Source organism: Mesoplodon mirus (assembly GCF_964341445.2).
Source record: "Mesoplodon mirus genome assembly, chromosome: 2".
NCBI classification, from domain to species: Eukaryota; Metazoa; Chordata; class Mammalia; order Artiodactyla; family Ziphiidae; genus Mesoplodon; species Mesoplodon mirus.
Window position 1 is genome coordinate 26,235,882 of NC_138977.1, and position 25,588 is coordinate 26,261,469.

Consider the following 25,588-nt stretch of genomic DNA (forward strand, 5'->3'; position numbering starts at 1 on the left):
AGGATTGGCTGTGGGTTTGTCATAAATGGCCTTTATTATGTTGAGATGTTCCCTCTGACAACTACTTGAACGTGAGATTTTATCATGAATGGGTGTTGAAATTTGCCAGATGCTTTTCCTGTGTCTGTTGAGATGATCATGTGGCTTTTGTCTTTCTTTTGTTAATGTGGTGTATCACCTTGATTTGGGTATGTTGAACCATCCTTGTGACCCTGGTATGAATCCAACTTGATCATGATGTATGATCCTTTATTGTTGGATTCAGTTTGCTAATATTTTGTTGAGGATATTTGCATCTGTATTCATCAAAGATGCTGGCCTATAATTTTCTTTTTTTATAGTGACTTTGTCTGGTTTTGGTATCAGGGTATTCATTTCTTCTTTTTTGTTTTTCCTTTTGTGATTTGGTGATTTTCTTTTGTAGTATGCTTGAGTTCCTTTCTTTTTGTTTTTTGGGAATCTCTTGTATGTTTTTGACTTGTGGTGACCATGGAGTTCAAGCATGTTGACCCATAACTATATCTACTTGCTTTAAACTGATAGTCATACAGAATCAAACACATTCTAAAAGATCTATATTATTATACTTTCCTCCCCCCTCATTTTGTGATTTTGATGTCCTATTTTACATTTTTATGCTTATACTTTTACTGTTTATTGTAGTTAAAATTGCTTTTACAATTTTTAAAATTGTCTTTTTATCTGCATACTGGCTTTAGTGTCCTTCAGTCCTTTGAAATATTTGCCTTTCCTATTGGATTTTTCCTTTCCTATAGATTCTTGCTACTTTTCTATTTAAAGAAGACCTTTCAATATTCTCTTAGTGTTGGTTTAATATTGCGGAATTCTTTTAGTTTTTGCTTGTCTGAGAAATTCTTTCTCTCCTTCCATTCTAAGTGATAATCTTGCTAGGTAGAGTATCCTAGGTTGCAGGTTTTTCCCTTTCAGGATTTTGAATATATCTTGCCACTCCCTTCTGGCCTGCAAAGTTTCTGCAGAGACATAAGCTGATAGTCTTATGGGGATTCCCTTATAAATGACTGTTTTTTTTTTTCTCTTGCTGCCTTTATTATTATTTTTTAAACATCTTCCTTGGGTATAATTGCTTTACAATGTTCTGTTAGCTTCTGCTGTATAACAAAGTGAATCAGCTATATGTATACCTATATCCCCATATCCTCTCCCTCTTGTGCCTCCCTCCCACCCTCCCTATCCCACCCCTCTAGGTGATCACAAAGCACTGAGCTGATCTCCCTGTGCTATGTATCTTGCTGCCTTTAGAATCCTCTCTTTATCTTTAACTTTTGTCGTTTTAATTATGATATGTCTTGGGGTGGGTCTGTTTGTGTTCATCTTGTCTGGAACCCTGTGTGCTTCCTTGTACCTGGATATCTGTTTCCTTCTTTAGGTTTAGGAAGTTTTCAGCCATTATTTCTTCAAATACATTTTCGATCCCCCTTTCTCTTTCTTCTCCTTCTGGAATCTCTATTACGTGTATGTTTGGCATGTTTTATATTATCCCATAGCTCTCGTTTGTTGCCTTCATTTTTTTTTTTCATTCATCTTTCTGTCTGCTGTTCTGATTGGGTGATTTCCATTATTCAGTCTTCCAGGTCACATATTCATTTTTCTGCATTATTTAGTCTGCTGTTGATTGCATTTAGTTCAGTTTTTATCTCAGCAGTTGAGTTGTCTAATTTTGATTGTCTCCTCTTTATAGTTTCGAGTTCCTTTTTACAGTGATCTGCATTTCTATCCATAGTCTTAATTCCTTTAGCATTTTTACTACCTCCTTTTTGAACTCAGGCTCTGGTAGACTGGAGAGGTCTGTTTCACTGTTTGTCTTTGAGAGGATTTCTCTTGTTCTTTTAACTGGGAGTAGTTCCTGTGCTTTTTCATTTTACTTATTTCTCTTACTCTCTGAATTTAGGAGAAACAGTTACCCCTGTGGTCTCTCTCTTTTTTTTTTTTTTTTTTGCGGTACGCGGGACTCTGACTGTTGTGGCCTCTCCCGTTGCGGAGCACAGGCTCTGGACGCTCAGGCTCAGTGGCCATGGCTCACGGGCCCAGCTGCTTTGCGGCATGTGGGATCCTCCCAGACCGGGGCACGAACCTGCATCCCCTGCATCGGCAGCCGGACTCTCAACCATTGCGCCACCAGGGAAGCCCCCCACTGTGGTCTTGAAGGGCTGTTTTTATGTGGGAGTATCCCTGTGCAGACTGTATGAGTCCAGTATTTTTGGTGCAAGGGCTGTTTTTGGTATGAATGCCTGCTGTGTCTTTCCTCAGAGTGTGCTGGCTATTGTCCCCTTGATAGGGGTGTGTTTGGTGTTGTGACCAGGGCCTGCACTGGGTGTTGAGTGGGGCCTCCTCTTTGCTCTGTGGCTGTCACAGACCTGTTGGGGGCAGACTGTGCTCCCTAGTTGTTGGAGTAGAAGCCCCCAGATCCGTTGCTAAGCTGTAGTGTGAGGTGGGCGGGACTGGAGCACTCCCTCTGGGAAAGGAGCCCCTGCATATTCCTCCCCAGGCGCTGTCAGCCGGGACCTAGGGCTCTGTGACACCACCTGCCACCCGGTGTGCAGGCCCACAGAGAGCACTGCCCCTGACCGCCTCTGCTGTGGCAGCTCCGATAATCTGCTTGGATGTCAGTTCTCCCCACTGTGTATGCATGCTCCCAAAGCCCACCAAAGCTGTGCCCACTGTGAGAGCACCAACAGTAGGCTCAGGGGGCGGCCCCACCTCTGCGTGTGCACACCCTCAAATTCCGCTGCTGTGGAATTACACCGAATAACCTTTACAGTAATTTCATCTAATATCCAACACATTTAAATTTCCCTCGTTGCCTCAAAGAGACAGTTGGCTAGTTTTTTTGCTTTGTTTTTTCAGTCAGGAACCAATCAGTATTCATAGACTACATTTGCACTTTGTATAATTTCTTTAAAATCTGGAACCGATCTTTTCCTTATGACACTGAAGTTTTGAAGAGTCCAGGCCTGTTAGAATGTCCCTGAGTCTGAATTTGTTTGTTTCCTTACAGTCTCTTGTAACTTGTTCTCTTAGCTCCTGTTTTACCTGTAAACTGTTAGATTTAGAGGCTAGATTAGCAGCAGCTCAAACATTTTTGGCAAGAATATAAATGATGTTTTCATGTTGCATCACATCAGGAGCACGTAATGTCAGCCCTTCGTGAGCAGCGGTGATAAATTTAATCTTTTGAGTTAAGCTGAGTACACCCAGATATCAATTGTAAAGGTAATTTTTTTTCCTTTGCAAATATCATGTGATCTTTGACACTGTGAAAATCCTGTTCTCAAACAACTTTTCACCTGATGTTTTAGCATCCACTGTCGATCTTTGACAAAATTCTTTGTTAAATGATTTGTGGGCAAAAGGTGATTTTCTAATTCTGTCGTTCCTTCTGTATTTAGCTGCAGCGTGTTCTGTAAAGCAGACTTTTACTTTGGTAAGCCCATTCTTTCACTCTTCTTAGTATCACTGTTGATTCAGGGAATTTTATTTACATAATATTTTATAATCGTTTATAGTTCTTATTCCTGGTGCTCCAACTGTCCCGAACTTGGCCAGTAGGAACCCATTTAAGCTGGCCCACAGGTCTTTTTGACACGCCCCATTAGTCCTTGAGCATTTCCACGCCTTCTGGAACAAGCTGACTCAGGCTCACCTTGTGCTTTCCTCGCACCCGTTTTACTTGGTGGTGAAGTGGCTTTCTATTGTACACATTCCTGCTTAGATGTATCAGTGCTAGCCCCAGCTGCAAAGAGCTTTAAGGTGCACAATTCTGAATTTAACCAGTAGTATAACCTGATTGTCCTTCAAAGTACCTTAAATTCATGGTACTGAAATTTTTGGAGGATTGCCTTAAGGAAATACAAGCCGTTGAATTCAGGAATCTAAAATCGATTTTGTTTTAAGCTCTGTAAAGAAAGTGCTGCATGTAGTATTGTCCCCTTTGGGGGCTCATAGAACCACCAATATTAAAGGTTCTGGAAATACGATAGTCTGTCATGGTTAAGAGCTCATGCGTTAGAGCCAGAGCACCTGGGGGTTACATTCTAGCTATAAAACTTTCTTAGGCAAGTTTCTTTTTCTTTGTGCCTTACTTTTTGTGTCCAAATGGGAATAGGTAAGAGTACCTGCTAAAAAGTTAGTTTTGAAATTTAGAGATGTTAATTTTAAAGCACGTAACCACAGAGTCTGGCACAAAATCGGCACTTAATAAATGTTAGCTGTGGTAAAAACTCAAGGCTTCTGAAGCTCATCCTGTTTACTAGATTGATGAAAACCTTCTCTATGCAGGTTCTAATATCAAATATTGTTGTCACTTCTGAGCGTATCTAACTTTATTTTAAGGAGACCAAGAAGCTCAAATAATCCTATTTTCCTCAGATACAAGAATAGAAATTTTGGGGCCTCCCTGGTGGCGCAGTGGTTGAGAGTCCGCCTGCCGATGCAGGGGATACGGGTTCGTGCCCCGGTCTGGGAGGATCCCATATGCCGCGGAGCGGCTGGGCCCGTGAGCCATGGCCGCTGGGCCTGCGCATCCGGAGCCTGTGCTCCGCAACGGGAGAGGCCACAACAGTGAGAGGCCCGCATACCGCAAAAAGAAAAAAAAAAAAAAAGAATAGAAATTTTGTTTTCTATTTAGCACATGGACTGGACTTTCCAGCATATGCTTCTTGAGTATCACTACCTCCTTCGTGGAGACAGCATTAAGCATGTGTCCTCTGGACTCAGATGGCCTGAGCGTGACTCCTGGCCACACCATATCCTTGATGGGACCTGGAGCACATTACTTGGCTGCTCTGTAAAATGAGGGTCACAAAAAGTATCTTCTTCCTTCCTAGTGTCACTTTATCAGGATTTAAAGAGTGAAGCCCTCTAAGGTATTCGGAAGTGTGACTGACATACTCTGTAAACATTCCATAAAAGTTAGCTGTCATTATCATTCTGATTTTGTCATTATCTAAAACCCTGGTTTTCTGTTTGTTCTGATTAGTCTTTTTTTGGGGGGGAGGGGAGTACTTTTATCAGGTGTGTGTGTGTGTGTGTGTGTGTGTGTGTGATGTTTGTTCTGATTAGTCTTTTTTTGGGGGGGAGGGGAGTACTTTTATCAGGTGTGTGTGTGTGTGTGTGTGTGTGTGTGTGTGTGTGTGTGTGTGTGTGTGTGAGTGAGTGAGTGAGTGAGTGAGTGAGTGAGTGAGTGACAGAACAGAAATGGGTTCTGGCTAACTTAAGCCCAAAGAAACTTTACTGGAAAGTTACAGAGTGGCCCACCATGTAGAAGGAACAGCTGAAGGACCAGTGTCAGAAAGGGGCAGCTAAAGGCCCATGGCAGCTCCAGTGATGCAGGTGGCAAGAGGTACATCATGGTTAGTTAATCTAACCATCTCGTGAGAGCACTGCAGCTGGAATAAATGAGCTCCATCCATTTTTCTCAAGCTTCAGTGACAGTCCACTCAAGCTTCAGTGGCCTGCAGGACAACGGGTCTGATTGACCTGCGAGGGCACCAGAGCCCAGCTCTTGCTAAAGGCAGGGCAGCGGTTGTAAGTGGCAGCCTTATCAAGGATGTTCACAGTGACGGTGAGGTCATTCCCCCAAAGGCGGTCAGGATTTGTCAGTAGAAAAAAGGGCAAGTGAAGACTAAGTGGTCCCCACATCAACAAATATTCACTACTGTCCTGGTGCATGCATTTTGTGAGCTATCTTAACTTTTTTTTTTTTTCTTTTGCGGTACGCGGGCCTCTCACTGATGTGGCCTCTCCCGTTGCGGAGCGCAGGCTCAGCGGCCATGGCTTACAGGCCCAGCCGCTCCGTGGCATGTGGGATCTTCCCGGACCGGGGCACGAACCTGTGTCCCCTGCATCGGCAGGCGGACTCTCAACCACTGCGCCACCAGGGAAGCCCCTATCTTAACTATTTTTTATCACAAATAAATATAGAAAAACAAGGTCCCAGCATGCAATTATAAAAATTAATATTGACATACAATTCAGGTGACATGGGCTCTAGGCTCAACCCTTTCTCTCTGAGTTCACCACAAGTTTTGGGGTCCTGGTTTCCTTATTCCTAAGGTGATATTATAAGCACTAACCCCTACAGATTGTTCTAGCAGTAAACCCCAAGGTTCCCTGTCTGTCTTTTTTAATGTGGGAACCTATATTACTTTTAAACACACACACACACACACACACACACACACACACATATACACACATATACACACACGAGTCCAGTTTCCAAACTCAAGTGATGTATGGCATTGTATGCAAACAAAAGTTTAAACAGTTAAGGTTGACTTAGAATACCTCAATTAGTAACTTTCTTTTTCAACTTATATTAGGTCAAGAAAGGTAAAATGTGTGTTTGGAGGGAAGCTGAAATTCCACAGATATTGACATTTATAAAGAGACAGTGATGTTAGCATTGTATAAATGAAAGTAATTTCAATTTAAATGGAATTCATCATAAATGGCTTTCCATTTCCTCAGTTATTTTATTTCTTCTGTGAGTAGGGAACTATAGAATATTTCTTATAACCTACCAGAAAGGATATTTTTTAAAATATTTGTTCTAAGCCCATCAGTGAAGAACTGATTTAGATGTCTGTAAAAATATAGCTGTTTTTTTCCATTGTGGTTGTCTTTAAACAATATTTACCTTTTTAAAAGTATTAACCTAAATTAGATTACCAATTAATAATCAGATGTTCCTTTATTACTATAATTACATATAAACTTGCTTTGTAGTAGGGCTCTGTACTGAGTAAACAGATAGTTTAATTTGTAATCCGTTCAAAATGTGTGAGGTTAATTACGTCTCATCCTTGAAAATATTGAGCCATAATGCCGATTGCTTATTTATGCTATTAATAAGAGACACCACATAGTGACTGTACTTGAGTAAAGGACAGAATATAAAACAGGGCTATTAGCCGAAAGAATGTCACATGTAGACAGAATTTCTAAGAAAACCTTGAATTTCTAATAAAAACCTGAGAAATTCTGATACTAACATGCAAAGTGATTTTATGTTTATCTTTCAAAAGTCATACGTATATATTTTAAGAGATTGAGATACACGGAGAATACTTAGGTCGTCAGACTACCTACCAACCACAGGCCTAGACCATGGTGCCTTCTTCAACAGCAATCTTTCGTCCACGAAAACATTTGAGTACAGGAGTGGTTAAGTATCTCGATTGTTTTGAGAAGAAATCAGAATAATTTCCTGGAAGAATGATGATGGTGATGATTATTATAACAATCAGTACTTACTGAGTATGCCAGACACCCTCTCATTCTTCTATGTATATGAGCTCCTTCCAACCTTATATATTCCTAGGAGCTAGGGACTCCGGGTATCCCCATTTCGTAGACGGGGAAACTGGGTGTAAGTGACTTGTCCAAGGTTGCACAGCTAATGAGATCAGAATGGGATTCAAAATGGAGTCTGGTTCCACAGTCCATGCTCTAAACCAGCGGTCCCCAACCTTTTTGGCACCAGGGACCAGTTTCATGGAAGACATTTTTTCCACGGGGTGGGCTGGGGCGGGATGGGGGGGTGATGGTTCAGGAGGTGATGCGAGCAATGGGGAGCGGCAGATAAAGCTTCACTCGCTCACCTCCTGCTTTGTCTCCCGGTTCCTAACAGGCTTCAGGCCGGTAATGGTCTACGGCCCGGGGGTTGGGGACCCCTGCTCTAAACGACTCTGCTATATTGTGTCTGTAAGAAAATAAGAAGATAAAACATGTAGGATTTAATCTCATTGTCAGCTGTGTCTGATGCAACATTTGAGACTATTTTCAAAGTTTCATTATTAAAGGTTATTTTTTGGTTGCTTACTCACCAGATAGACCTGGTTGACTGAAATTTCCCATGTGTTCTTTTGAAAGGTATTGATAGGTTTTTTTTTTGTTTTTTTTTTTTTTTGCGGTACGCGGGCCTCCCACTGTTGTGGCCTCTCCCGTTGCGGAGCACAGGCTCCGGACACGCAGGCTCAGCGGCCATGGCCCACGGGCCCAGCCACTTCGTGGCATGTGGGATCCTCCCGGACCGGGGCACGAACCCGTGTCCCCTGCATCGGCAGGCGGACTCTCAACCACTGTGCCACCAGGGAAGCCCTGATAGGTTTTTAAACTTACACACACAAAAATAGTAGTGGTTACAGATTTGACTTAGTTAAGTAACTTCCTTGGTAACAGAGATGATAGTTCTAGCCCATACTACTCTGCAGTAGCTAACACTATGCCTTATTTATAATATTAATAGATAACTAAATCTATTCTATAACTTTATACATTTGCTGAATTGTCACTAGGGAAATCTGGCTTTCAAATACGACCTATTAAAAGATGCAGAGATGTCCATGAAAGTTGGCCTGATTCTACAGATTGTAAGATTCAAAATCAAATTGAAACTACAGGGAACCTACTAAAAATCACAGTTGTAGAATTATCTTCGTGTAATTGTCATGTGTCGCATGTAGAATTTATCACAGTTTGTGTTATACACAAACTGCACTTTAACATTAATATAAATTTAAATTAAGGAGAGGAGCATGGACTTAGAGTATGATGAAACTCTTAACCAGTTCCATGACTTTTACCAAATTACTTCTTAACTCTTTGATCTTTCTTTCCTCATCTCTACAATGGAGATAATGTTTCTTCTTTTAGATTGTAACAGCTACATGAGCCTACACTTATAATATTGACACTTAGGTTAGTTGCTGCATTCATTTTCAAAAAGGGTGTGTTTCCCCTAATCTGCTTCCTGTGTCCTCAAATAAAATGTTTGCTTTTTGCCATCTTTTCAGTGTTTAAAGTTACAGATACATACATTTATGTAGGACACATGCTGTTTTAAAAAAAAAATCCCTCATTTAGTTTTATTAAACCATATTAAAATTTATCTTTTAAAATACTTCCTTGGGGAAAAATTTTCTATTAAAAGGAAGAAACAAATTTGTATGAACTTTTCAGCGTGGTGATAACTTAAATTGATTGACTGTAAATTGCATAAATTGCATTTTTTATTTATAATATGTACAGTCTTATTGAAATTTTTAAAATTGTGATTACCTGAAACATTGCTATTTCGGAGATTATATAGCATTTTGAACTTCAAAGAAAATTGAGTTGATTTTTATGTGCCAAAATATTCCAGAGATATCCAGATATAATCAAATCAGAGAAAGAAATGTTCATTCTACACATACATATTTTTTTTCTAATCCTTCAAATTAGAGCTATCTTAAGATGACCTTGAGATAAATTTTCATCTTCAGTAACATCTTACTATTTCAGGATCTGCATGGGGTTCCGGTGTTCTGACAAATGTTTTATTTTCCTGTTAATGAGGTACTTGTGAGTCACACCCTGGTTACTGTAGTAATAGATCTTAGATACTGCAGTGTATTGCTCCCTCTCTTAGCTACGCTTAAGTTGTGGCTTTAGGTTCCTCATTATTTTTCACTCCTTTTAACCGTCGTATCAGTGTGCACCATTCCTAACACTGAGCAACACGTGAGAGATGTTAGGGGTTTGGGTTTGAGCTGAAGTAAAAATAAGTGAAGACCACTACTCTACAGCCTCCAAACGCTTACCCTTTGATTCAGGTGATTCTGTAGTAACTGTGCAGCCTCCTGTGGTAAACATGACTGACTGCTCTTTTTTCTTCCGCTATTTTAAGCAAAGTAAAGCAGCGGTTCGGCTGAAAGAAGACATGAGAAAGATTGTGGCAGTACCACTAAACGAGCAGAGGAATTCCACCTATACAAAGTTATTTGGAGTCAGTCTCCAAGACCTCCACCAGCAGGGGCTGACTGAGAACGGCGTTCCAGCTATCGTGGAGAGCATAGTGGAGTACTTGACCTTGCATGGTAAGTCCAGTTGTGTTGCAGTTCTGTTGCTTTGTGTGAATTCCTTCATCATGCATTATTAGAATATTCCCTAAAACACCTTAATTAGAACATTGAATTATGGCATAATACACTTTGCCCTTACAAAAGGATGTTAAGGGCATTATGACTGCTTAACATTCTTTTGAAAATATTTAATTCACCTTACCATGGAGAAATCCCTTTAATTATTGAGATTTCTAGTTTGGAATGATTGCTAGTTTTAAGTGCTAAAATACACTGTTTTAATATTAACCGTGAGTTCTCTTGATTCATTAAATTCCCACTGAGAGTCAATAATTTTTATTGTAACACAATACTTTTTGAGTATCTCTTTCAGCTTGAGGTCAGTCATGAACTTACTGAATGTCTTGATTGCCTTCAAAACTCAGTGAGAATATACCAAAAAAAAAGTATGATATATAACCTAGTATGGTGTTGGGGGGCACATTAACTTTTGGAATGATACAATCAATTGTGTAAAATAATTGCAGAGTGCCACAGTACATTGCACGATAAAAAGATAAATTATATTTCTTAGTTGCTGAGAACTATTGTGTTTTATAGCTTTATAAATTATTTTTTTTAAATAGAACTTAGAAACCTGGATAATTGGAGACAATGAGGCTTATCAAACTAGGGCAGTATCGTGGGAGAACTCCAAACCATATAATAAATATCAATAAACTTCAAGAGATTTGGGAAGAAGGTATTCAGAAGGAAGAGCTTGGAATTTTCATTTTCTGTGCTGAAACAACATTTCTATACTAAAACAAGACTCACTGCAGAGTAGAGTATAACATTTGTGGGCATTTTTAAACGTAAAACTTGAGACCTGGAAGAAGTTCTGTACTTTGCATAGTTTGCTTCCGCCCCTGAATCTTGCCGTGATTCCAAGTCCGTTCCTCCTGCTGAGAAGGTAGCTGCATGGGAAATGCCTGAGAGGCATGGTACCGCCTTTCTTCTGTAGGAACATGTGTCTGCTTGTGACAGGGACTATATGGCAAGACAGTTCAGACCTCAGAAGGTTGTCAGGTGTTTTGTGTTAGTTGAAAAACAGCTATTTTTTCAGGTTACTTGGTATGTAGATGACAAAATGGTATTTTCTTCTGAAAACTGAAGAGCCAGGTTTGCATTCTTAACCCGTAGGCCTTATCTCCTTGTTTTTGGAGGAAGATAGCTGCAGGAGGGTGAGATTCTTAGCGAACAGCTCTGAGTTTGTTCGAATACTTTAAACAGGTTAAATACAAAGGTGTTATATGCAGCAGCAGGGCAGGAAGATGGGCCCTTGGCCTAGAAGATCCTGAAGCCAGATGTTGCCGAGTTAGAGCTTTGACAGGGCTCATTTACACACTCAGTATTGCGTAAAACTGTATCCTACTGACTTAGCTACACACGGATCTCTAGGTAATGCATTTAATATCTTAAATAGGGTTGTTCAGTATTACTCATTTGGATGCCAACGTGTGACCACCTAAAGTAATATTTTGGTTTTGGCATCATTAGTATTCTGACCTTTTATGCAACAATGATTGAATAATAGCCTTTTGAGGTTACTCTTATGTAAAATCATTTTCACTTTTAATCTTTTTAAAACTACTGCATATTAATATATTTATGTGGTTCAAAATTCAGAAGGGTATATAGTGAAAAGTCTCTCCCTCCAAACCCTGTCCCCTGACCATTCATTTCCCCTCCCAGAAACAATATTACTATTTTTTGCTATGTTCTTACAAAGATATTTGAATATATAAGCAGATATGTGTATTTTTCCCTCTTTTAACATAGCACACAGTGTACACCATTTATGAATCCTCTTAAAAAAAAAACAAAAAACAAAAAACACTCGGGACTTCCCTGGCGGTCCAGGGGTTAAGACTCTGCCATTCTACTTTAGGGGGCATGGGTTTGATCCCTGGTCGGGTAACTAAGATCCCACATGCTGCACAGCACGGCCAAAAAAAATCACTCTACAGTATATTTTGGAGACTGTTCCATTTTACATAAAGAACTTTCCTCATTTAATTCTTTTTTTCCCCTGCACGCTATTCCACTTTGTTTGTATGTGTCACTGCTCTAACCAGTCACATCCTGATCAGCATTGAATTGTTTCCAGTCTTTTGAAGTCTACAAACAATGATCCAGTGACTGACCTTTAACATGTATCAAGCACTGTGATGTGTCTGCAGACTAACCTTTAGAAGTGGACTGCTGGGTCAAAAGATAATGTGCACTTACAGTCAACCCCAGGAGTTAAAATAAACCAGTTTTTTATAGTCACACCATCAATGTATGAAAATCTGGGAAAAATTTGAATTAGAGATTGCTTTTTTTCTGCCTCTCCTTGGCCTACCCTTAGGTGTACTTTCGTAGGGTGTGTTCAGGTTTTGCAAAACTAAATATCTTAGTGGGCTCAGTCAGTCATTCTTAACCAGGGATGGGAAATGATCACTAGTGGAAACTTTTCAGAATACCCATGTGATTGGCAGTACCTCAGATCTACTGAATCAGAACCTTTTTTGAAAAGTTATTTATGTATTTATTTTGGGCTGCGTTGGGTCTTCGTTGCCGTGCGCAGGCTTTCTCTAGTTGCGGCGAGCAGGGGCTACTCTTTGTTGCAGTGCGCGGGCTTCTCACTGCGGTGGCTTCTCTTGTCATGGAGCACGGGCTCTAGGCCTGTGGGCTCAGTAGTTGTAGCACATAGGCTCAGTAGTTGTGGCTCGTGGGCTCTAGAGCGCTGGCTCAGTAGTTGTGGTGCACGGGCTTAGTTGCTCTGCGGCATGTGGGAATCTTCCCGGACCAGGACTCGAACCCGTGTCCACTGCATTGGCAGGCGGATTCTTAACCAGTGCGCCACCAGGGAAGCCCCTGAATCAGAATCTTGATGGGGCAAACTAGGGTAGGGCACCTGCCCTGTATTTTGACAGGCTATATAGTTAATTACTCCATAGACAACCAGAAGTCCCTTTCTGTATTTGAAACTATTGATATCATGTTAACAAACCAAAGAGCCTGTGTAAGTTTGAGAGCAAGATACTTCAATTAGTTTTATTTAACTATTAAAGTCAAATATTTGTTGTGGACCTGTGATATAGTAGGCACTCTGTCAGGTATGGGATATGAGGTGATTGGTTGTATAATTAACCATAGGTAGATATTGTGGTCATACTTTGTTGTTTAATGTAAATGTAGGTATATAACAACTCGACATGAGGGAAACCTTTTATTATTATAAAGGAATTTTAGGACAGAAAGCATTTATAAAGGCCTATATTAAGGCCTGTTCAATAGACTTTGGCCTTTTTTCTTTAAATAAAAAAATACACATTTTTTCCATTCAAGGGAAAATCTTAGAAGTTACGAGGCATATCATCTTTATACTATTTTTTTTTTTTTTTTTTTTTTTTTTTTTTTGCGGTACGCGGGCCTCTCACCGCTGTGGCCTCTCCCGTTGCGGGGCACAGGCTCTGGACGCGCAGGCTCAGTGGCCATGGCTCCGAGACCCAGCCACTCTGCAACATGTGGGATCCTCCCGGACCAGGGCACGAACCCGCGTCCCCTGAGTTGGCAGGCGGACTCTCAACCACTGCGCCACCAGGGAAGCCCTTTATACTATTTTAAAATAACTTATCTTGCTGACAGTGTTACTGGATTCCTTCTACTTTACCATCAAGATGTGCTGTGGGATATTTAAATAGTGTAGGTTTCGCTACTTACCACTAGATGTCAGAATATGCTTACATATTGTCACATGACTTTCAGGACCAGTGTGCCAATAAGAAAAATTCTGACTTCTGGCATATTTCATTTCTGTTGATGTATTCATACATTCATAGATGTGCTCATCAGACTTTGAAATAAATACTTCAGTTGTACAAGAAAGTAGTTGTCAGTGTTATATATTATTTTTTGGTATTACTAAACCATTTATAAGTTGCTGTTTCGTGATGATTAACCCATATCTCATGAAATCAAGTATGACAGGATCTCAATTGTATGACAGTAACTCCATTAAGCTTTCTAAACATCTCCTCCCTCTAACGTTTCTGTTAGAATCATTTCCTAAAATTTTAGAGTAGGAGAGATTAGAGATTATATAATCTGGTAAACCTCACATGGGTATTGTATATAGTTAAGTTCGTAAGGGACTTTTAAAAGCTATGTGGATTCTTTTTGCCAGAGTGTAATATAGCCATGTCCAGACGTAAATTTCTCCGGATTGAAAAATCACTAAGTATCCTAAGAGTTCTTTGGGGGAGAGATGTTCCTGAGGGAAGAGAGTTGTGCAAATAAATGGCATGAGGGCAGAAAAAATGGTTGAGAAGCGCTGACTTGATGGCTTCCATTTACAGCTTCTCTTTCCTCTAGTAAGGTCCGGGGGGATCAGGAACTTCAAGACCAAAGCCAGTTCTTGGAGATGGGTAGCTATTTTTGAATAACTGGAAGTATATTTATTTGAGGAAAAGGTCAAAAAACCTTGTTGGAAGAGGGAACCTCAGGTCAAAGCTAGAAAAACACTGTGAAATCAGATCCAGGGGCATCTGCTGGTCCAAAAACAGGCTCTGGAGCTGGGTAAGATATAGGACTATGTTGTAAAATTCTATATCTTCAGGATCTGGGCCTTGACCAGGAATGGGATTCTCTTTTATTGGGTGCTATCTGCTTGATGCCAGTATATGTCTCTGAAGTTACAGATGCAGCTTTGTAGAGTAGAGGAAACAGAACTTGAAAGCTTTAAAAACGACTAAGCTGAATCTCTTGATAGTAACCGATATTCCTCAGTATTAAAGGGAATGGCATATCACATTAGTTATCTCTTGCTACAAAACGGATGACCCCAAAACATAGTAGATTAAAGCAGTGTTTATTGTCTCACAGTTTCTGTGGTTCAGGAATCTGAGCACAGCTTAGTTATGTCTTTTGTCTTTAGGGACTCTTTAAGTCTGCAGTCATACCAGGACGTGACTGAGGAAAGGTTCACTTCCAAGCTCATTCATGTGCTTGTTGGCAGGATTCAGATCCTTGCGGGCTGTTGACCTGAGGGTCTCGTTACTCATTGGCTGTTGTCCAGAAACCACCCTCAGTTCCTTGCCACGTGGACCTTTTTATAAGGGAGCTCACAAAGTAGTAGCTGATTCATCACAGTGAGCAAGCACGAAGAGCCAGAGAGAGAGAGAACACAAGGAAACAAAGTAGGCATCACAGTCTTTTATGACCCAATCTCAGAAGTGAGTTTGGAACCTAATCACATTCTCTTGGTTAGAAGCAAGTCACTAGGTCCAGACCGCACTCAAGTGGGGAGAGGATTATACATGATATGGATACCAAGAGGTGGGGATCACTGGGGCCAGTTGAGAAGCTGCCTAGCACACAAACTGACTGGTGTCTCCTCTGATTACATGGTCCCCTGCCCTGACCATACTGGTTGTTAAATATTTTTAATAGCATTTCTGGTTTCACAGATTTTTGTCAAAATTGAAGCTAAAATTCATGTCAATTTTTTTTTTTTTTTTTTTTTTTGCGGTTCGCGGGCCCCTCACTGTTGTGGCCTCTCCCGTTGCGGAGCACAGGCTCCGGACGCGCAGGCTCAGCGGCCATGGCTCACGGGCCTAGCCGCTCCGTGGCATGTGGGATCTTCCCGGACCGGGGCACGAACCCGTGTCCCCTGCATTGGCAGGCGGACTCTCAACCACTGCGCCACCAGGCAAGCCCCAATGTCAATTTTTGATACTCATGTTCTTCATAACCAAATAATATGTGTATATGTAGAAGAACATAAACATCTTACCAGACGACAAACTCCGTAAGGATCCTTGTGGTGTTTAAAGTTTTTCTCACGGTTGATTTTTTTTTTTTTTTTTAGTACCTAACATAGTGCCAGGTACTTATTAAATGTTTGTTGAATTAAAGGGCTCATAAGATGTTTTATCAAATTATAAACTAAAAATGAAATCAGCTTCCTTTTCCTTTAGAAAGAGCAACGCAATTAGGAGAAAAGAGAGGGAAGCCAAGGCTGATCTGAACAAACACCTCCCACCTAAATAAATCTAATAGGCTTCAGTGCTTTAGGTCATGGCTAAAATTCACCATTGGGCTTCCAAAAGGAGAGTGGCGAGTTGAGTCCTTGGGTCACTCTTTTCTTAGAATGTTTCTTACACCTTTAACATCCCTCCGTGGTCTGACTCACTTGCTTTCATGGTGCTCTCTTTGAATCCAGCACACTGAGCTGGAAATCATTATCCTCTACCTTAAAGCAGCTGCCACCCTTTCCCCTCAGTTCACCTTATCCTTTACAATGCTTTCTCCTGGATTTCTAGTTTTCAAACCTTAAAGTTAGGTTTCAACCCTTCCTCTTCCCTATCTTCTTTTTGTACTAAGTTACCAAATCATCTTGATTTTCTCCTTTTCACTTCCTTCCCACCATAATCTGTCTTACAGTTGACTGTAGTCCCCCTAAGGTAAGCTCTCTGCCTTCTCCCTTCTCTGCTTCTTTGCTAGCTAGGTCTTCCTTAAACCACGATTATGTTATGTCTCTCCCCTGCCCGCCCCCAACACACGCACATTTAATGCCCCAATGATAAATAATGATAAAGTCTTCACTCTTTCCCTTGACATTCGTGACCCTCTACTTAGCATTTCTTCCATTTTAGTACCCCATCACTCTTTGACCTAAATACTCCATATTTTCATCGGCCTACCTTTCTTTATACTCTCCTCTCTCTGCTTCTCAGTTCATATATTTGTTTCTCTTTGTCAGGGATAGATCAAGGTTTTGTGGGTCTGTTGCTTAGTCCTTCTGGGGCCCTCTTTAAGAAAAAGAACACAAAATTAAGGGTACAGAATTAGGGACAGAGCAGTGGAAAGGGCCCCAATACATGAGGGGCCCTGAAGATTAAACTTCATCAGCTTCGCGGTACATCAGCCTCAGTCCCCCAGTCTTGCCTGTGCTTTAGCCAAAGATTGTGCAGTGGAGCCAATGGCTCCTCCGTGAAGCCTTCTCTGCCAACCCCAGCCAACACTAATAATCACAAATCAATTGGCTAAAGGCAAGGATCTTGTCTTGCGCTACTTTACAGTCTCTGAGTCTTATAATTTGAATTTATTAATTACTAAAGAAGTAATAGTTCTTTATCAAATTATTACAAAGGTAATCACATATCGTTAAAATTTTTTACATACATGTTAGTTTTTTCTTAAATAGCTGTTCTCAAAATGCTAAGCTGCTTTCGGAGCCCAGGGTAAGTTTCTGTTATACACTGTAGAAAATTATATGAATGAAATTTCTTTATAGAGTAGTACATGTTCTGTGTTTGTATGTGTCCTAACCTTATTTTTCGACGTCAGCTTTTATAACCGCTTATGATCTTTGTAGTTGGTGTGTAATAGATGGGAAGATGTATTATTCTAAGAAAACATTTTTATAGGACGTGAAAATCTTCCAGTGCTTGATAATTATTCAGAAAATTCTATACTGAGATTTATTTACGTCGCTGTTCTTTAGAGTTTGTACCTGTTTGTGAGAGACCTCTGTTATTTTCTGTGCATGTACTTTGCTGTTCCAGGACTCACCCAGGAAGGCCTTTTTCGGGTGAATGGCAACGTCAGGGTGGTGGAACAGCTTCGATGGAAGTTTGAGAGTGGGGTGCCCGTGGAGCTCGGGAGGGACGGCGACGTCTGTGCGGCGGCCAGCCTGTTAAAGCTCTTCCTGAGGGAGCTGCCGGAGGGCGTGATCACCTCGACACTGCAACCTCGGTTCATTCAGCTCTTTCAGGGTCAGTACACTGAATCCTTCTAGGAATTAAAGCAATTTTATTTTTCAGCTAACACTAAGGTTTTAAATATTAAATATTTAAATTCTAAATGTTAAAATAGGATTTTAAATATTTGTGGTCTCTCCATAACCATCATCTTGCTATTTCACTCTAGATCTTCATCTTCTACCCTAAGACAATGCTAAACTGATGATGAAATACCATTATATTAAATGTAATTTCTAAGACTATTGGCATATGAATACGTAAATAACATAATATTGAAAAGCCCTGACGCTTTGGGACCAAAGAAATTCTTTTCTGACTAGTTAGTGACTGCCATGGAAGTATTGATACTAAGACTAAGGCATTAAATTCTATGTAGGAACTATTAATTAGTTAAATTGTGTTTGGTTAGTGACCTTTGAGACCAAAAAGTCACTGGTGGGCTTTCCTTTTCTTATAAGCAAGACTGAGTCCTAAAACAGTAGTTGTTTTACATAACTGAGGTTAAAATTGATTTTTTAAATGTTCTTAAACATCTTTTTTTCACTGCAGTACAGTTCATTTGCAATATTATATTAGTTTCAGGTGTGCAACATAGTGATTCAAAATGTTTATATGTTATACTCCATTTAAAGTTATTCTAAAATATGGGCTATATTCCCTGTGCTGTACAATATATCCTTGTAGCTTATTTATTTGATAAATAGTAGTTTGTACCTCTTAATCCTCTAGCCCAACCTATCTTGCCCCGTCCCTCTTCCTCTTCCTTACTGGTAACCACTAGCATGTTCTCTATATCTGTGAGTCTGTTTCTGTTTTGTTATGTGTATTCATTTGTTTTATTATTTTAGATTTCACATTTAAGTGGTAAGACAGTATTTGTCTTTCTCTGTCTGACTTATTTCACTAAGCATAATACCCTCTAGGTCCATCTATGTTGCTGCCAAGGCAAAATTTCATTCTTACTTTATGGCTGAGTACTATTCCATTGTATATGTGTATATATTAAATATATATACCACATCTTCTAATCCATTCATCTATTGATGGACACTTAGTTTGCTTCCATATTTTGGCTATTGTAAATAATGCCACTGTGAACATTGGGGTGCATATATCTTTTCAAATTAGGGTTTTCATTTTCTTTGGATATATACCCAGGAGTGGAATTGCTGGATCATATGGTAGTTCTGTTTTTAGTTTTTTGAGAACCCTCCATACTGTTTTCCATAGTGGCTGCACCAATTTACATTCCCCCAACACTGTACAAGGGTTCCCTTTTCTCCACATCCTCACCAACATATGTTATTTGTGTTCTTTTTGATAATGGCCATTCTGACAGGTATGAGGTGATAGCTTGTTGTGGTTTTGATTTGCACTTCTCTAATGATTAGCGATGTTGAGTAACTTTTCATATGCCTGTTTGGCCATGTGTATGTCTTTGGAAAAATGTCTATTCAGGTCTGTGGGCCATTTTTTAATTGGTTTGTTTTCTTGATGTTGAATTATATGAGCTATTTATATATTTTGGATATTAATCCCTTCTTGGTCATATCTTTTGCAAATATTTTGTCCCACTTAATAGGTTGTCTTTTCATTTTGTCAATGGTTTCCTTTGCTGTGCTGAAGCTTTTAAGTTTAATTAGGTCCCAGTTGTTTATTTTTGCTTTTGTTTCCTTTGCTTTAGGAGACAGATCAAAACAGTACTGCTGCAATTTATGTTCGTGTTTTGCCTGTGTTTTCTTCTAGGAGTTTTATGGTTTTGGTCTTACATTTAGGTCTTTAATCAGTTTGAGTTTATTTTTTATATGGTGTGAGAAAATGGTCTAATTTCATTCTTTTACATATAACTGTCTAGTTTTCCCAGCACCACTTCTTGAAGAAACTGTCCTTTCCCCATTATACTGTCCTTTCCCCTTGCCTCTTTTGTCATATTAATTGATAATAAGTGTGTGGGTTTGTTTCTGGGCTCTCTGTTCTGTTCCATTGATCTGTATGTCTGTTTTTGTGCCAGTACCATACTATTTTGATGACTATAGCTTTGTAGTATAGTCTGACATCAGGGAGTGTGATACCTCCAACTCTGTTCTTCTTCCTCAAGATTGCTTTGGCTATTCAGGATATTTTGTGTTTCCATACAATTTAGAAGTCTTCTAGTTCTGTGAAAACACCCATTGGTATTTTGATAGGGATTGCTTTGAATCTTTAGATTGCTTTGGGTAGTATAGTCATTTTAACAATATTAATTCTTCCAATCCATGAACACTGTATATCTTTTTATCTGTTTGTGTCATCTTCAATTTCTTTCATCAGTGTCTTACAGTTTTCCAAGTACAGGTCTTTTAACTCCTTAGTTAGATTTAGTCCTAGATATTTTTTTTTTTTGATGCATTGGTAAATGGGGTTGTTAACTTCTCTTTCTGACTGTTGTTAGTGTACAGAAATGCAACAGATTTCTGTATATTAATTTTGTGTCCTGAAACTTTACCAAATTCGTTGATGAGCTCTAGTAGTTTTTGGTGGCATCTTTAGGTTTTTCTGTGTATAGTATCAGGTCATCTGCAAATAGTGACAGCTTTACTTCTTCCTTTCCAATTTGGATTCTTTTTATTTCTTTTTCTTGACTGATTGCTGTGACTAGGACTTCCAATACTGTGCTGAATAAAAGTTGTAAAAGTGTGCATCCTTGTCCTGTTCCTGATCTTAGAGGAGATGCTTTCAGCTTTTCACTGAGTGTGATGTTAGTTATGGGCTTTTTGTATACAGTCTTCATTATGTTGAGATTCATTTCCTCTATACCCACTTCGTGGAGAATTTCTATCATGAATGGATGTTGAATTTTGTCAAAAGGTTTTTCTGCATCTATTGAGATGATCATATGATTTTTATTCAATTTGTTAATGTGGTGTATCACATTGATTGTATTATAAAGTGGTTTTAAATGAAGAATCTTCATTTTTAAAGGTCCTAATTTTAGACATAATCATTATTGAGTTCTCCCTCCTAAATACAGGAAGAAAAATGATTTAGCTTTGAAAAGCCATTTCTTTCCCTGTTTTTGCCAAGTTAGGGTGAAAATGGGAAAATGTATTTATAAGAGTGTTAGATACCAGATTAAGAAGGATGTTACTTAAAGCCACATTCCTTTAAAGCAGTGATATAACTATTCACATGTAGTATGCTAAAGGATGAGTAAGTGAGAAGGCCATGTTGTATTCTATTGAAAAACAGGAATAAAATATGAAAGCAAAAATTGCAGAACTATTTGTCTGTTATGGTTTTCTTCTGTGCTTTTAAGTTTTTTTAATCAGTAAGTTACATTTTAAAGTAATTGCTACAAAAGCAAGTTGAAGATTTACAATATCGTGTGCCTATTACAAAATATTTAATATTACAGAGAATCTTTGTTACTCTTAATATTATATCTTATAATTTATAATATTATAATTATATATTATTATAACTTATAATACTATAATCATATTATCTTATTGTACTACTACTACTTGTGAATACTTGTGAATTTTAAAAGTGTATCAAATTTCCTAGAATAGCTTTCATTTGGTAATGAGAATGCACTCTTTTATTTTTTTTTGTTAATTTTTACATTATAGTAATGTGTTATAATTCAGGTTTTCTTTGTAAATTATCATTCATGACATGTTTTCTTGGTGGCTAAAAAAGTTGATATGCATCAGAAAAAGTAAGGGATATCATTCTAATAGAAGTAAGACTGCTTATTTAGTCAGCCTTGGGGGTTGTGTGATTGTGTACAAATAACAAATTCTGAATGGGGCAGGAAAACTAATTTTTGCTTTATTGGTAGTATTCTCTCATTCCTTGAAAACCTCTGAGGTTAGATCTGAGAAGTTCAATAAAGGAAGTACTAATGAAGTACTTACAAGTTAGGTAAGCTGCTAAGTAGAGGGAATAAAGTATGTCTTAGGTACCAGACAGTATAGCCTTTATAAAATAAAATTCTCTCTTTAATAGTCCAGGTAGAAAATATGCAAGTAGGGCTCCTGTGCTTCTGCTGGTTCACCCTGTGCACAGTACTCTCACAGTAGAGGGTACCCACTGCAACTGGTCACTCCAAAGCCAGAGGTTGAAGGCTCTTTGCAGACTCACTAAGCAGATATTACACTTGGCCTGTTATAATATTCTCATCTCTTTTCTGTTAGACAATAATATATAATAAAATTTTTTGATACAATTTCCCTAGTAAATACTACACTCTTTTTATATTTCAATCCTTATGACACCAGATTAAATAGTTTTTTTGATAGTCTATCACAAATCAATGCCAGACTTCTTTTTTTTTTTTTAAATGTTGTGGGCCTTCGAATTGTATCCTGTATAAGGAGCAAGCTATTTGTAATTGAATATAACTTAAAATTTTTCAGCTCAAGCTCATCTCTTCCATACTTTAGAGGATGGAATTCTGGAGCCCCAACTTAATATATTTTTAGACATTTAACCTAAACCACAAGTGCCACCAAGCACAGCATGGCTGCCGCCTGTGACCATACCCATGCTCTAGATCACCCTTTGATCTTATAGATCAACAGTGGCCCCCTGTGTGCATGGACATTTAGATTCTTTCCTTTTTATAAAAAATTATCAGCTTTAGATAATTATCAACCTTAGACTTTGTCTAGTATCTAAAGCTCTGAGACTGTATATATTTTTAGTTAGCAAACCAATATATCTGCATACCACATGTTATCAAAAAGTTCTATATAAAGTTGATTTCTGCCAGAGCCTTTTGCTTCTGTCAGATGCCTGCTTTAGACAATTCATCGTTAAGAGAGAGACTCTAAAGGATCTTCAGTGATTATCCTTTTCTGTTGTCATGTTAAACCTATCTCTGATTGTACCAACTTGCCTTCCTTAACTTAGGTTTCCAGTATAATTGTCTCAGTGTGGCTATATTCCATGACTTCTGATATTTTATCCTTACCTTGGTGGGCCAGTAACATATCTATTTTTTATTTTAATAATTTCAGATGTGTTTGGGGAGTAAATATGAATGGCAAGCAATAAAATGATTTTAGGATAGGATTCATTTAATTTAGAATGAACTAGAAATCCCTTTACAGTATCTGAATGCTCTCTATTGAAAAATCTTCTATAATGTAAACACAAATATTTCTGCCTCATCATGGAATATTCTTGTTGTTGTTTGACTTGGATCAGTCCATCAATATTTATTTAATACCATCTACTTACACACTGGATGGTCCCAAGAAATAAAAGATTAAACTTCTTGACTTCAAGGAGTGTGCTATTTAATTGAGGAGGTAGAATGTATGTTGTACACCTTCTGTAGTCCTTCAGGTGAGCAAGTGCATTCAGCTGGTGTTCACAAGGAGAGGAGGAAGCCAGTCTGGATTATGGTAATCAGAGAATGCTTGGTGAAAAAAGTAAAACTGGGGTATCTAATATTAATCTCAATGGAGAGGAAATTCTTCTCGGTGAGGAAAGGGCATGAGTAAAGACACTGTCAGCGTAAGACAGGAATGTCTGACAGAGTTGTCCATAGCTAAAGGAAATTTGCCAAATATATAATTTAAAAAGTAGGTTGAGACTAGGTGGTAGAGGGTCTTGAACGTTAGGCTAAAGGAACTAATATTTGTCTGTAAGTAGTAAATACTTGAAGAAAGAAGCCATATGATGGAAGCAGTATTTCAGGCTGTGCTATGTAAGATGGTTGGATGGGGAGAGGCTGGGTGCAGGGGGACTATCTAGAATACTGGCAGAAATCTTGGTCCTAACGACCTGTATCTGATAAGTAATAGGCAATGGAATATTTTTTTTAAATCTGGGGTATATATACATAATGTAAAATTGATCATTTTAACCATTTTAAAGTGTACAACTCAGTGACATTAAGTACATTCCCAATGTTGTACAGCTATCACCACTACCCATTACCAGAACTTTCTCATCATCCCAAACAGAAACTGCTAATAGAATTTTAAAGGAAGGTTACCAGAGACAGAGATATTAGAGAGAAAACATGAGCAGAAACATGATAGCTGATAATTAGAGGGTGAGCATAAGAAAGGAGTCAAAGATAACCCTAAGTGTTGAGTTTAGGTGACTTGAAAAACTGTGGGACGAGTAACGTGGTGGCCTGACTCTGGTGGCCATAACTTTGGTGAAGCCCACAGAAATGGGACCTGGGAAGGCCACAGCAGCAGAGGGCGTTTATTAAACTTTTGTGAATGGAAATAATTAAATTAGGAAGGAAATTTCTGAGGCCAGGTTGACATAGCACTGGGGAGAGCTCCCTGCCAACTCCTGTGCTTTGACAAGGCTTGAAGCAACTAACGTTGTTTTGTCTTCAGTAATTCAAATCTTTTCTATCTGTACCTAGGGTGGGTCTTAACATTTTATTAAATGCTTCAGCCTGTTAGACTTGATCTTTTGTCCTGAAATGAAGAAGCCCAGTCTTCAACTTTCTAGGAACCTTCTGTGACTGACTAATGCTCCTTCTCTACCTTCAGGTGAATTTGGGACTTAGCCCAAAGGCTCAGATGCTATTACCTTCAGGTGAATTTGGGACTTAGCCCAAAGGCTCAGATGCTTGGTAGGATGTGATGATCTCTTTGTGGGGACTTTATTGTCTGTCTCCTATCTCAGAGGTCCAGCTGTTGTTCTTGAAGAAAGAGGAGAGATCCTGATGTGGCATCTTGGTAATTGGTCTATTAATAACAATAATGGAAGTCAAGAAGGGAAGATTATGGGGCCATGATGAGGAGCTCATTTTAAGTGAATAAAATGAACATCAGTGCTTGGGAGAGGGGTAGCAAGGCTGAAGATGTGAACTTTATAGTCATCTTTGTAGACTTCATCGTGTTCATACTTAGAATCCTGAGCATCACTTATGTGGGGACAACATTGTAGCTGTAAACTGATGAGAGCAAGGGGATTTTATATACCTTTCATCATGATTTAAGTACCTTTTCTGTGCCAAGATTTTGGCTAGAGGCTTTACATATGTGTGCCTTCCAAACTCCATTACAGCTACTCTTACAACTATTTCATAGGTAAGAAAAGTGAAGTTTGGGGAGGGTAAGTTACTTACCAAAGAGCAAGCAGCTAGAACGTGCAGAGCTAGGATCTGCCTCACTCCGAAGCCCAAGCTTTTTCCATCGTACTGTGCCTATAAGTCAGCTCAGTCTGCCATAAAAGAATACCACAGACTGGGAGACTTAACCAACAGAAATGTATTTTCTCACAGTTCTGGAGACTGGAAGTCCAACATCAAGGTGCTGGCCAGGGTAGTTTTTGGAGCTCTCCTGAGCTTGCAAGTGGTGCCTTCTTACTGCGGCCTCCCATGGCCTTTCCTGTGTGTGTGCTCTCCTGCCTCTTCCCCTTCTTGTAAGGCCATCAGTTCTTTTGAATTAGAGCCTCAGCTATATGACCTCACGCAACCTTAATTACCTTTGTAAAAGCCCCGTCTCTACATACAGTCACGTTGGGGGTTAGGGCTTCAGCCTGTGAATTTTGTAGGGATGAAATTCAGTCCATAACACTACTTTTAAAAACTTATCACAGTTTGGTATATGTATGATTAAAAATTAATTAGTAAAATGCCTACAGTGGATGCTAACTAGGTGGTCTCTGGAATAGAAGGCATGACTACAGAATTGATGTTTTTTTCTTGGAAATCTTTAAAGATGACTAGCAGAGCTAGGAGTAAGGAATGAGTTTAAAACAAATGATAGGGGCTTCCCTGGTGGCACAGTGGTTGAGAGTCCGCCTGCCGATGCAGGGGACACGGGTTCGTGCCGCGGTCCGGGAGGATCCCACATGCCGCGGAGCAGCTGAGCCCGTGAGCCATGACCGCTGAGCCTGTGCGTCCGGAGCCTGTGCTCCGCAGCGGGAGAGGCCACAGCAGTGAGA

The 25,588-nt window shown here is 39.3% G+C and overlaps 1 protein-coding gene across 2 annotated transcripts in view; it reads left to right on the top strand.

The window, feature by feature from the left end:
• FAM13A (family with sequence similarity 13 member A) overlaps positions 1-25,588 on the top strand; it is a 329,977-nt gene that overhangs the window by 18,493 nt on the left and 285,896 nt on the right. The window contains exons 2-3 of one of the 2 annotated variants that reach the window (XM_082611404.1): positions 9,713-9,902; positions 17,483-17,692. In XM_082611404.1, coding sequence (XP_082467530.1) covers positions 9,713-9,902; positions 17,483-17,692 — 400 coding nt within the window. The remainder of the gene's footprint in view (positions 1-9,712; positions 9,903-17,482; positions 17,693-25,588) is intronic. The other variant, XM_082611405.1, reaches the window with a different exon arrangement.